This window comes from Psammomys obesus, unplaced genomic scaffold (genome assembly GCF_907164565.1).
Source record: "Psammomys obesus unplaced genomic scaffold, mPsaObe1.curated_primary_1811, whole genome shotgun sequence".
NCBI classification, from domain to species: Eukaryota; Metazoa; Chordata; class Mammalia; order Rodentia; family Muridae; genus Psammomys; species Psammomys obesus.
This window is the reverse complement of record NW_026586589.1, coordinates 3507752-3522371: the sequence shown is the minus strand read 5'-3', so window position 1 is coordinate 3522371 and position 14620 is coordinate 3507752. Positions and strand designations below refer to the sequence as shown.

Sequence of the window (14620 nt, the reverse complement as noted above, 5' to 3'; positions counted from 1 at the left end):
AACTTGGCTAGTGTAGTCTACCAGGCCAGCTCATGGCAGCTGGTAGCTGGTACAGCAGATGCCCAGGAACAACTCCAATGGTGCAAGACAGCATCATGCAGGGTACTGCTGCCTCTCTTCAATCCTACCTTCTATTTTATTGAACTTAATAATGTGGTTGAATCCTTTCATATTGGACAGCACAGCTCTAAATAAAATGAAGACCCAAGAAATTAAGATTTATATTTTGCTTGGAATAGATGTTTGGGGCTCTTGTAACTTTGCAAGAAATCTGAAGACCAGTGGGAATAATGTGTTACAAGTTTGAATGGATTTCTCACCTATTTGTTTATATTGCTTTATTCTCAATGATGTGCTAAGAGAACTTATCACTTAGAAGCTCAGGCAGGTCTCTGTTTTATTTGACCTCCCTGGTGCTAAACAGGAGAAATTGTATAGTCCTTTGTGTTTTTAGTATATCTCAGTGTCCCTATGAAGTAGTTTATGTGTATTTTATATTTGGCAAAATAGGTTGGCTTAAGTTTCCATAATTAATGGATCAATATATCTTTTAAAATGACTACTGTTTGCTTATAACTTTATTTGAAATTCTAAGCTTCTAGCATGTTACCTGTACCAAGTTTACGCATATCATTGCAGTTAATAATACTATGAATACTGCACTATAATTACAGAGAATCTAAGATTGTATCTGGTATGTCTGGTATGTTAACTTTAAGTAAGCACAGAGTAGAGCTAGTCCTTCCTGCATCCCTGTCAGGGTTTTTTCACTTGTCATGTCTATATTGAGTTTTGGCTATAGCTTGGAAATAATTGTACTCACAATTAGCTAAGACATATTATTTACTCTGATGAAACTAAATATAACCTTGGCTGTTGAGGCCATTGACAGTAGATATTTAAGATCTTAACAATTCGAGTAAATTATGTAGAGACTAGAAATAGAATCAGTTTTCTCTAGTTTTAGCTTTGACTATAATCAGGTTTTTGGAGAATAAAGTAGGAGTTGTTTAGAGGTGAAACAAATGGCAGATATTTAATCAATTACTGTTAGTCAAACAATGTCGGAAGGGCTCTGCATTTTCACCTGGCACTACTCTTTTTCACTTTAGAAATGTAGGGTTAGAGCTCACAATTGTGTAATTTTTAACTAACATAGTACAAGGATTTTAATCTACTGTTTGATACCACAGCCTGATTAAAATGTGAAACAGAACAAGGTAGTGTGAGTGACACCCCCAGGATATTATGGGTGTAGTTAAATACCCCTCAGACTCAGGTTCTGTTTGCGATGCATCTTAGGTAGACTGAAAAAGGGCTTTTTTATGTTGATTGGTGTTTTGTCTGCATGTATGCCTTGTGTGAGAGTGTCTGCAACCCTGGAACAGGAGTTACAGACAGTTGTGAGCTGCCATGTAAGTGCTGGGAATTGAATCTGAGTCCCCAGTGCTCTGAACCACAAAGCCATCTCTCTAGCCACTTCCTCTCCCTCCACCTTTTTGAGACAGGGTCTCACTATGTAGCTATAACTCACTGGACCAGCCTCACCTCAAAGTAACAGAGATCTGCCTGGCTTTGAAAGGCATGCACCCCCACCCCTGGCTTAATTCTTAATTATTAAAGCTATGATGCTGCATGTATGTGTGTGCTGTGTCTCTGTTTGTTCATTTATTTTATAGTACTGAGGATTGAATCCCCAGGGCTTCACCAACACTTGCTATAAAGTGTTCTGCTGCTGAACTGCATCCCCAGCCCATGATTTGCTTTAGAAGTGAATCCTTCCAGCCTTTTCCCTCTCCTTCTCAGTTCTGGAACACTTAGCCATGAACTCCCTCTTCTGACTGATAGAGTTGTTAATTTTTTTTTATTTTTTTTTAGAATTTTGAAAACATTCTCAATGAGAATCATTGTAAAATAAGGGCTCCTATATGGATTCACTTGAATTAGCCACCCTTAAAACAGACTGAAGAGTAACCAGCACTCAAAGTGTGAATTGAGACAGTTGGAAAGAGGAAATGTATTTTTTTTTTCACTGTTTTTTCCTTTTAATGACAGTAAGCTTTCAGGCTTGTTAGTTCCTGGGGAGAGTCACACATTCCTGATATATGACCATACTCCCAGATGTCAGTCTTTATCACTAGAGACCAGTTCATTATCTGTCCCAAACAAAAACAGTCTTTCAAAGCATTAGAAAATACAAGTGCATAGTATTAAGTATAATGTTGATTTTGTGTAAACCACAGCTTTGGGGATGTGATTCTATGGGAGGAAGATGCAAGGCTTTATAATAATGAGGTGATAGGAACCTTCTTTAAAAAATTTAATTGGTCTGTTCTGTCAGATGGTTTCATTGTCGATTATGTTGTTTTGTGATACTGAGAAACAAACCTAACGCCTTGTATATGCTAAGCAAGTGCTCTACCACTGAGCTAAATTCTAAGCTGTTGGTTTTCAACCTTCTTAATGCTGTGGCCCTTTAATACAGTTAGTTCCTCATGTTGTGGTGAACTCCAACTTTAAAATTATTTCATTTCTACTTTGTAATTTTGCTACTGTTATGAATTATAAAATATCTGATATGGCAGGTACCTGATATACAACCCCTGTAAAAAAGTTGTTCAATCCCCAAAGGGTTCATGACTCACAGAATGTGAACCACTTCTAAAGCTTGTTGTTTGTTTTATTGTTAAGTTTTTTGGAAACATCATCTTGCTATGTAGCGCTGGCTGGCTTGGAATACATTATGTAGACCAGGCTGGCCTCCAACTCCCAAAGATCTGCCTGTCTTTGGGATTAAAGGCATGTGCCACCAAGAGTGAACTACTGGCTTTTTTGAGACAAGGTAGTTAAGTATAATAGGTTGGCCTCCATTGCTCAGTCCACCTGTCTCTGCCTCCAGAGATTACACTTAAGGGCTATCACATGTGGCTCCATTATCCAGTTTGTGAATTGGCTGTATATTTGTACATCAGAGGAAAATAAAGATTTTCTTTGACAAAAGTTGTACTGTGTGTATGTTTTTGGGGAAAGCAACTTTTGATAGTTTTGACAGTATAACTCATCCTTCCTACACTGATTACACTTTGAATGAAGGAGGGAAGTGATACTGTTAAATAGCTGCCATATATAGAACCATCAAAGTCTATCAAGAAAAGTTGGTGTAAAGAGGCAGGATTCAAACATGGCTCAAAGCTCCCTTTGTACCAGAAAGTTCTCTTCCTCTCTCTGCCTTTGTTTTTATGGAAGCAGGGGACTCTTTTCTCATGCCTTGATTTGATCACTTTAAAATTTTGAAGATTATGAAATAGTTTTATAATTATTCATGTTGATTCTTTAGTATCCCTCTTCCACAAGATGGAATTAGTGTATTAGACAAATGCAGTACCATTGAGCCTGTGCCATATATCCCAGCCTGTGTGTCCTTTTAGAAAGTGTAAATGTTTACGCTTGGATTGAGCTTTGACTGCATTTAAAAAGACTACTTTGTTGGGTGACCACCTACTGACTACAGCTAAAATAATGCAAACATGCGCTGCCTGAGGGATTTTAACTGGTGTTGTCTTAGAAGTTCTATGAAAACAAAACATTGTGTGCACATAGAACATGTATGTTGTGTGGAAATAAAGTGTGTTTATGGAAATGAGAGAACAGCTTTCAGGAGTTGGTTCTCTTCTACTTTGAGGTGGGTCTCTTGTTTCTGTGGCTGACTCTTAAGCTGCTCTGAGTGATTCTCTTATCTCTGCCACCTGTCTTGCCATAGGAATGTTAAGATTACAGGTGCCTGCCACCGCATCTGGTATTTTATATGGGTTCTCTGGTTGTGGATAGCACTAGTATATGCTGAGCCATCTCCCTGGACCAGCCTGGAAATTCCTCAGGTTTCTAGGTATAGGATTGTTGGAGGAGGCCAAAATTGTATTTCTTTGTCTTTTTCAGGGTCTCAGTGTAGGGGAAAATATTAAACATCTTTTTATTCAGTGTTGCCTTATCAGGCAAGGTGCCTAGGGCTTGGTTCCTGCTTTGAGTCCACAGATAGAGCCAAAAGTCTTAAATTGTATGCAGTGATTAAGCTCAGTTTAGGTCCATATAAATTAGTAATGAAAATGATTAAATATATATACATATAAATTTTTTTCTGAGCCCCAGCTATTATTTCATCTCCCAGAGAGGAACATTTACAAGAGCACAGATTCCAACCAAGTTTATGATAAGCAGAGTGTGAAGCTCCTGAGATCTTTTCTGTGCTGCCTTCTCTTTCCAGTGGTGGGTGCTGAGACAGGGTTTCTCTTTATTGCCCTGGCTGTACTAGAACTCACTCTAGTCCAGGCTGGCTTCAAACTCAGATCTGCCTGCCTCTGCCTTTTCAGCACCATTATACCTAGCTTCTTTCTGTGCTTCCTTCTTAAGACAAAGTTGAATGGTTTGCATCCAAGGTTATACACTAAATGACAGAACAAGAATTTGGTCTTTTATAGAGCAAGTCTTTTTTTTTTTTTTCTCCCGCCTGTATCAGAGCTGTGTGGCAGAATTTGGCTATGATTGTTCATTTTCTGTCTTACTATTCTTTTGAGGTTGTAGGTTCTAACTTCTACCCAGATAATCTTTGGTTTCAAGCACTCTCTGCCTTCAGCTTCTGAATAGCTAAAGAAATATGCTCTCCCTCATCCATCTTACCATTCTAAGGTTTTGCAAAATATTTTGTGGGTTTGGCTTTCTTTTTCATATAGTTTGTATGTCTGATTTTCTTATGGAAAAGAAAGTTGTTTTTTTTTTTGTTTGTTTGTTTTGTTTTTTTCCTTTGCCAGGTAAGGCTAGAGGGAACTTAGTTTACAAATCTCCAGCTTCGTTATCTTGAGCTTTGAGAGATTCCTTTTTTAACAGATCAAATTTTATCAAGATTTTTTTGATGCAAATCTTATTTTTAGATATTTTGTTTCCTTTTTTTTTTTTTTTTAAAGAGGATTAGGACTCTAGAATTACAAGAAAAAGGAGTATTTCTGTAACAAACAAAATAGAAAGAAACTTGTGGATCAAATGGCTTTAGAGAGATAAACATAAATAACTGGGATTTAATTAATCAATTTGTGGTGCTGGGTTTTGAACCTAGGTTCTGAATCATATATTAGATTTTATTTGTTAATATGTTCCTGACAAGAATCAGCTCTATCAATTCCTTACTGCCAGGAAGTACATTTTACTTAATTTTGATCAGTCATGGGAGGATGAAGTTTTCAGCATTGGTAATAGTGGCTAGCTGCTTGTTGCTCATTTGATTTCCCCTATCCTCCCAGACAGGGTTTCTCTATGTAGCAGTGGCTGTCCTGGAACTCCCTCTATAGATCAGGCTGGCCTTGAACTCAGATCTGCCTGGCTCTGCTGAGATTTAAGGAAGTGCCAGTGTCTGGTGTGTTACACATTTTTTGTTGTAGGTGGTCTGGTCTATCTGTCAACAGTGCTTGCTTCTTAATTTCCTCTTCTTCTTGATTTAGTCTAAACTGTTTCCACCAACTGAGCTCAATTTGTGAGATCTAGTGGAAGGAGAAAAGTAACTTAAAACGCAGTAAGTAAATGTAGAAAAATAATAGCAAGACATTTAAACAGTTAATAGTATCAATATAATTAAATTACTCTTTAAAAATTGATAATATATTAAAAAAATTGATAATATAGAAATTCTGTTATAATTCTTTAGAATAGTCTTAATTTCCTCATATTTTTTCTTAATCCTTTGTTGTAGTCTTAGTGTTATTCTGCCTTCTGATTTCTTCCCTTTACCTGTCACTGTGTTTCAGAAGTTTTTCTCTGAGCATTGTTGCCATCCATTCATCCTGTTTCTAGACTATAGAGTCTATAGACACCTTGGAGTTATGTCTTCAGGTTAAATTCACTGGTGTTAGAGGAGGGATGGAACATGTGAGTAGAATTCTCTTGCCTCAAGACTTGTGCACACCAACTAGGTATACTTTATTTTCAAAAATGTCAAATTAAGCAAAATGCATATTTAGTAAAGATTAGTGATTTTCTTTGGTCAAATGTGTTCATTTCACTTAAAATTGGCCACATGTTTAAAGTCTGCATGTTTCTGCCTCCTATTTTAATGTCTTCTTTCTCTTGTGTTCCTTGTGTAATGGCTCTTTAGGTTCATATATTAATTACATGATTGCATTCTAAACTCTGTGAGGACAGAGGTCTTGTCTGACCAATCAGTTTTTTTGTAGGGTGCTTTAGACTTGAGTACTTGTAATGAGGTGGTGGCGGCACATGCCTTTAATCTCAGCACTTAGGGAGGCAGAGGCAGAGGCAGGCGGATTGTTGTGAGTTCGAGACCAGCCTGGTCTACAAAGTGAGTCCACAACAGCAAGGCTATATGAGAAACCCTGTCTCAAAAAGCAAAACAGAGAGAGATGTTGTAAATTAGTCTTCAATGTGGTAGCACTAAGGATATCTTTTTATGTGCACATTAACCATTAAATCCTATATAATGCTAACTAGAAACTGTTTCTATAGTGGGGAAAAAGATGGGAGTATCTTCATCATTTGGAAGTTTGTTTCTTTCTACTTTATTTTTAAATGTGTGTATGTCTATGCCCTTGGAGTCCAGAGCAGCAGTTACAGACAGTTGTGAGTTTACTCAGTGTGAGTGCTGGGAACTGAACTCAGGACCTGCAAGTTTTTTTACTTATAAGCCCTTTTAACTTCAGGGAGGAATAGTTTGATATCTGGTGTTTTCTGCTTATTCGTTTACTCATCTCTTTATGGAGTAATTTTATTTAAATGACAGTAGTTACACACACTTCTGTCTTTTCAAAGACTTTAGGGTTCTTCCTATGGTTTCATCTAGAGCGTGGGTGTGCGTGCGCACATGGGTGTCCATGGCCAGTGTACAGGTGCTTGCACTTTTGTATGGGCTCAAACAGAATGCATGTATATGAGCCATTAGGTGACTGAATTCACAGTGAATAAGATTTTATGATGATATAGTACACAGTGGTTGGCACCTTTAGTTTCTTAGCTATCAGTTAAGTTTATTGCAGTCCTTTTGCATTTGGCAAAAACTTGGAGTGTCACTATTTTTTTTTAACAAACATTTTAACAATATTTACTCTTTGACAAATTCCAGGAAGTATACTTAATGTTTAACACCAGTAGTAAGTATACTCTCTATAAACAGTATTTTCTCTATGCATGATAGAGTTCTGTGGCTCTTACTGGCTTTACTTTTTACTTACTGATTTTTCTTTTGACCACCATCTTGGTCAGGTATCCCACTATTGCCTTAAATACTTGGCTTCAGTTAGACAAAGTCTCACTATTTGGGTACAGTTTTCTGTTTTCACTAGGGCCTCTTGTTCTTCCAGCTACTAGGATCTAAAGACAAGAATTTTCCTGTACTCTTTCTTCCTCTACATTGTTTTCCCAGTGAGTTCTTAGAACTGGGTTCAGCTTTTGTTTTCCTGAAATATTTATTTATTTATTTATTTATTTATTTATTTATTTATTTATTCATTCATTTATTTATTTATTTATTTATTTATTTTTGTTCTTTTCTATCAGTGTCTTCTGTGTTTGTGTGGGTTGTTTCTTATACACATTGCCTTTCAACTAGCTTCCCTTAATTATTTGCTGTTTGGTCTTTGTCAGATTGAAGTAGCTGTCATCCTGGAGTAGAACACTCTGACCCTGGGTTAATATTATCTACTAAACTTTATTTTTTGGCATCTAATATGGTGGCAAAGGTCTGTTATTTCAGTACTCAGGTGGTGGAGGCAGGAGGATCTTGATTTCTGCAGACAGTTAGCAAGACCTTGTTTCAAACACCCAAAGGCTGGGGATGTAACCCAGTAAGAAAACAGTTACCAAAGTCTTGTAAAACAAGACTTTGTATTTAATCTTTAGCCCCAATCTCAAACAAAATTGGTTTTTTATATTTTTTCTTCTTAATACAGTTTCTTTTTTTGGAATTAGGCTCTTATTTTTTTTTTTTTTTTTATTTTTCCTTTACATAACAACAACAACAACAAAAAAGGGTTGGAAAGGAAAATGTTTAGAGATCATGTTCATTATGTATGTAAAGTTTCAAGGACACACACACACACACGTGTATAATAGAGTAGTTTGAATTCCTGGTACACCCATCACTTAACTTCAATAACTGGCGCCTTTTTGCTAGTATTGTTTTATCTATCTATATGATTCTTGATTCCACTCTGGTTTACTCAGAAATACCTCTTCAGTATGCATCTTTAGAGGGTTTTTTTTTTTTTGTTTTGTTTTGTTTTGTTTTGTTTTTGGCTTTTTTGAGACAGGTGTCTCTGTGTAGCCTTGGCTGTCCTGGAACTCACTCTGTAGATCAGGCTGGCCTCCAATTCAGAGATCCACCTGCCTCTGCTTTCCAAGTGCTGGGATTAAAGGTGTGTGCCTCCACTGCTGGGCTAGAGGTTTTAACTTAACACTTTACCTACTAGTATACAGATGACCTCTACAGTTAAGTTAGTAGATCATTCAGATCTCATTATAGATGGTTATGAGCCACCATGTGGTTGCTGGGAATTGAACTCAGGAATTGAACTTTGGAAGAAGAGCTAGTGCTCTTAACTTCTGAGTCATCTCTCCAACCTGATAGCAATAGTTCTTAACATTCAGTGTTCTGAAGCTCATTTGCTGATTCCTGGCTAAAAACAAAATAACACATGCTTTATTTCAATGGTAGTGCTGGTGCACACATTGCCATCTTTATGACCTGAGATATAAGGGTCACCAACTTTATCTTGATTGACCCAGCATTTTAAGAAGTTAGACTAGAGACTTACAAGTCAGAGGGTTCTATACATTGCATCGAAGATTTGAGTTTCCATCTTCCCATCTCTGTAGAGTGGGAATTTCTTAGAATTAGGGGTATGGTATTGCAAATATTAATGTTTCTCTTTCCTTGGGGCTTTGTATAGACACTCAGTTATGCCAAGTATTACTTATTTTGCTGCAGGTCAGCAATACTTAATTTATACATAATTTTATTACTTGAAGCATGCTACTTCAAATTTAGTTGATTTTAGTGTCACAAGCTATATAGTCTCAACTTCTTGGGAGGCTAGTTGAACTCAAGAATTCATTTTTAAAAAAAAGTCTTTCATTAGAATTGCATGTCACCCAGAGTTACAGTCACCTAAAAGCTAAATTGGGCTGTTGAGGATTCACTTTCAAGATAATTTTTTCATGTGGCTGTTAAAAGGAAGCATCAGTTCCTCACCACATGAGTCTTGAGTATGTTTTTAGTGTGGTAGCTAAGGAAAGAGCAAGAAGGAAGTTCCAGTGCCTTTATGAGCTGCTGCATGCCGAATACTGACATTTCCTTGTAGAATTGCATGGGAGGGTGCATATGCATTTGCAGATCAACATCCGACGTCTTCATCAGGCTCCCTCTGTCTTATTTTTTAAAGATTTATTTTATTTATTTGTGTGTAGGTATGAGTATAGATGCCTTTGGAGGCCAGAAGAGGTTCCAGAGATCTGTCTGTCTCCCCAGAGCTGGGATATAGGTACACAGCAGTAAGCCAGATTAAGATTCAATATTGTGAGCACCCCCCCTCTTTGCTTTTTTGAGTCAGGGTTTCTCTGTGTAGCCTTGGCTGTCCTGTAGATCAGGCTGGCCTTGAACTCAAGAGATCCACCTGCCTCCACCTCTGTGAGTTCTGGGATTACAGGTGTGCACCACTGTGCCTAGCTACCTTATTTGTTCTTTAAAAGACACCACAGTAAATGGGAATAGGAGGAGAACCAGGAGGAGTGGGTAAGTATGAGTAATGAAGGAGGGGATATTGTCAAAGTACTTCATATGCATGTTGAAATGTGTTACTAAGGCCAAGGATGTAGCTTTGTGGTAGTTTGCCTAGAAAAAAGTGGGGGAGAGACAATGTAATAACAGAACCCCTATTTTATATAATCAACATACATCAAAACGAAACAAAGAATCCCAGCCCTTACCTATAAGAGAAATAGAGGGGGGAAAGAACAATTAATGTTTTGGTAAGCAAAGCTCATACCAAGAGAAAAATTGATTAAATCAATTTTAAAAATTTATAACTTTTAAATATTTAAATTTTAAAACTTTAAAAATGTTTCATAAAAGACTGTTTATGGTGGTTGCAGAGATAACTTAGCAGTTAAGCACTGGCTGCTCTTATATGGGGTTGGGGTTTTTTTATTCACAGTACCCACAGGGAGGCTCACAACCACCTGCAGCTCCAGTTCCAGAGAATCTGATGTCCTCTTCTGGCCTCCAAAGGCATTGCATATACATGGTACACAGACATCTATACAAGCAGAATACCCATCTACATAAATTAAAATAAATCTTTTTTATTTAAAGGCTAATTTAATTACGATAGTTCACTTTTATAATCCCCAACACTTGGGTTTCTGAGGTTGGGGGTTATCTAAACAAAATAGCAATTGGGTGACTAACAAAGTATTCATAGTATCATAATATATGTGGTCAAAAAATTGCATCCTAGAAATACGTGAAGAACTTTTAGAGGCAGGTGGATCCCTGTGAGTTCTAGGATAACCAGGGCTACACAGAGAAACCCTGTTGGTGGGGAGGGTGGGAGGAAAGAACTTGTATAACTCAGCAATGACATGTACACACATGCACACACAAACACTGCAGTAGGAAAAATTGAAGTAGATAATTAAACAAAGTGTATGAATAGTCAGTAAGCACATTGTATTCATTAAACAATCATTTAATCATTAGAAAAACCAAGGATTAAAACCACAATGGGGAGGCTGGCTCAGTGGTTAAGAGCACTTGCTCCTATAGAGGACCTAGGTTTGGCTCCCAGCACTCATGGTGGCTTATATCTGCAATTCCAGTTCCAGCATACACACACACACACACACACACACACACACACACACACACACACACACTTAATGGGATTTACATACATGCAGGCAAAATGCTCATACATATAACATTTTAAAAATATGTCTTAGTCACTGTTGCTGTGAAGAGACATCATTATCAATGCAACTCTTATAAAAAGAAAGCATTTAATTAGGGGCTTGCTTACAGTTTCAGAGGTCCATTGTATATTGGAGCATGGCAGCAGCAGGCAAGCATGGTGCTGGAGAAGTAGCTGAGAGTTACAACTTGATTTTGCTCAGCTGACCAAGAGAGAGATCCTGGGCCTGGTGTTGGCTTTTGAAACCTCAAAGCCCAAACTGGTGGCATACTTTTTCAGTAAGGTCACACCTCCTAACTTTTTCAAATAGTGCTGTTCTCTGATAACTAAGCATTCAAATATATGAGTCTATGAGGGTCATTCTTATTTAAACCACCACAATACATCTTTTAGAGTAGCAAAAATTAAGACAATAAAGATTATGTTAACCAAGCATTGTGATGTACTCAGGAGGCAGAGGTAAATGGATCTCTGAGTTAGAGGCCAGCCTGATATACATAGAGAATTCCATGCCAGCCAGAGCTGCATAGCAAGACTTTGCCTTAAAAACAAACAAACAAACAAACAAACAAAACAAACAAACAAAAAGCTAAGACTGATAATTCTAGATGCTAATGATTTGTAGCAACTTATAACTCTAATAATTGTTCATGGAAGTATATGATAGTACACAACTTAGGAATATATAGTTTAGCAGTTTCCTATAAAGTTAAAAGTACATTTTTTAATATGACCTGGCAATTTTACTTCATTTAAAAGCAAATGTCCACCAACATATGAATTGTAAATTACAGTACATCCATGTAATGGATGGTAAATGAAACCATGGAGGTGGTTTCATGGTAGAGTGCTTGCTTCTTATTCATAAGTTCCTGGATTTGAGGCAGGACAGTGGGATGTCTTTGTAAAATCTTCCTACCAGTAGGATGTCGTTTTATGTTCATTTTGCCATTTGGCTTCCGTGTCTATAGCTGTTTGTTAAGGTAGGCATGCAAAAAAATAACCTATGATTCCTTGTGACCAACTTGTCTCTTATGATTACAGATTCTCACAAACACAAAGATAAACACAAAGATCGAGAACACCGGCATAAAGAGCACAAGAAGGATAAGGAGAAGGACCGGGAAAAATCTAAGCATAGCAACAGGTAAGGATTGACTAATAGGGCTGATCACTCAACAGGGAATTGACATTCTTGGCTTCCATGGATAGGAATCAGCTTGACATTAGGCCAATAACATAAGAGGCAGAGTAAGAGACAGTATTTGATGTAGTTGCTGAAGAGAATGCTTTGTAAGTCAAGCCTCACTTGGGATGTTATTATTTAGATCTAGATGTACAAAACAAGCAGTTTTCTTGTAATACATATACATTTCATAATAACTAAAGTATAGATCTGTTGTAACAGGCTACTTATCACACATGGAGAGCTTACCTTGGTAAGCTGATCTTGGTGATTTGATGTCATTGCTTCCTAGATTTTAAAGATATATTTATATTTTAAACTTCATGTTTTAAAACTCATTTATTAGTTTGTCTTATTGTCAGCAGACAAAGAGAACATTTCCTTTGTGTGACCTTGGCTGTCCTGGAACTAACTCCATAGACCAGGCTGGCCTCAAATTCACAGAGGTCCACCTGCCTCTGAGTGCTGGGATTAAAGGCGTGTGCCACCACCACCCGGCCCATAATGAGTTTTTTATGAATCATTAAAATAACCAGTTAAGTTTTCTCTTATGAAGACATTTCTATGCATCCTCTTTTTCTTATCACATAGTCATTTCTTACAACTTGATTAGTTAGTTTCCATTTTATTTACTCTTAATATTAATCTCAACATTTGAATCAAGTTTTGATTCTTGTACATCTTGTCTTCTTCAGTTTACATTTGTCCAGCTAATAGTAATGTCTACTAAAATAGATTTGTGAGCACAGAACATTGCCAAAGATAAAGAAACTCATTTTATGATGATAAAAAGGACATAACAGTTATACATGTTTCTGTAATATTATCACAGCCTCAAAATATACACACACAAACTATTAGAATTGTGAAGAGAATTCATAATTATAGCCAATGACTTTACTCTCTTGTTTTCAGTAATTGTTATTAGTACATGTAGAAATCACTGAGGTAACATGAACCAGCAGCTAGCATGGCCGAATAACACCTGTAACCTCAGCATTCTGAGAGTCTGAGGCAGGAAGATAAGCACAAGATTGAGATCAGATCTAAGCTATGTAGTGCAAGACACTAATTCAAACAAAACAAAAATAAAAAATAATAAAGCTTAGTATTTTCCAGCTTAGTGACACCCAGATGTTAGAACTGTCTTTAAGTGGGTGCTAAGATAAATCATATTCTGTAGCTAGCCCTTTTAAAAAACATCCATTTCACTCCTCCATGGCTTTTGCATCATCTTTGTCACGTTTTCATTTTATTCTAATGTGCATAGTGATTCTCCAGCAGTCTTGGTTGGTTGCCTTTCTCTGCAGTTTTCTTTGCAATTTGCCTTTACCTTACACTGTATATTGAGCATTGTAAACTTCTTTTCAGGTTCTCAAATACAACATTTTCTGATACCACTAGGCCTTATATGCTATGGCTGTTTGTAGACTAACTACTCACTTGCCCTACACTCCTTAATCCCCTGCTAGGAGAATCCCCACTAGGGATTGAACCCAGTGCTTTTTAAGATAGACAACCCAAACCACTGAGCTGTATATCCCCAGTTCTTTTTTAGATCGTTAGAGGTGGGATCTTACTAAGTTACTCTGAGTTGTTCTTAGAACTTGTTCTGTAAACCCAGTCAGGCCTGGAACTTCTCCTCCTGTTTCAGCTTCCCAAGTAGCACCATAACACCTGACCTTTCTCTTAGTAATATCTTTTTAACCACCTCATATTACTAATTCCTCTTTTATATGTTCTATGGTCCCCTGAATATATGCTTTTCATGTGATTACCAGGTTTGGCTGTTGTGAATAACAGTTATATGAATATTGCTATATGAACACACATTTGAAGTCCTGTTTTCAATTCTAGGTGTATAGATATAAGCGTAGAATTGTTAGATTATGTCAAACAGTCATTGTTCTCTTTTTCCATTTGAGATACTGGGGATTGAACCCAGGTCATTGGCCATGCTAGACAAACATTCTACAACTGAGCTACATCTGCAGCCCTTAATCAGTTTTATCCTGTTTTTAAACACTGTTCTAGCTGATGTATAGTGCAATAGAAAAAAAAAAAAGAGGTTTTTTTGTTTTACTTATCACAAAGGAACTTTATCATCAGTAGTGATAAAAGACATGTTTTTACAGGTTAAATGAAGACATGCTGATTTTAATGTTACTAGGAATTTGTTTAGAAAACATTTAAAAGAGGTTGGTTGATATTTAAAACAAGCTTTTCCAGAATGATTTCATTTCTTTGTTTTTTTAAAAAGGCTACAATAATTCAACAGCTTTTGTCTTGGAGTCCTGGCCTGTCCACAATATGTCTGTCCCATGATGATTTTCACTATGTTTTCTAGCCTTTTTCTCCAGTTTACTTTTTCATCTTCATATTAATATGTGCTTCAGAGGAGGACCAAGGAGTCAGTAAATGTAAAGATCTTTGTGAAGTGCTCTATAAATGTGAAAAAATATTTTGCTTA

The 14620-nt window shown here is 36.9% G+C and overlaps 1 protein-coding gene across 1 annotated transcript in view; it reads left to right on the top strand.

Moving 5' to 3' along the window:
• The window catches only part of Top1 (DNA topoisomerase I), an 86494-nt gene that overhangs the window by 14615 nt on the left and 57259 nt on the right, over positions 1-14620 (top strand). The window contains exon 3 of the mRNA XM_055602418.1: positions 12009-12111. Within this exon, the coding sequence (XP_055458393.1) occupies positions 12009-12111 (103 nt within the window). The remainder of the gene's footprint in view (positions 1-12008; positions 12112-14620) is intronic.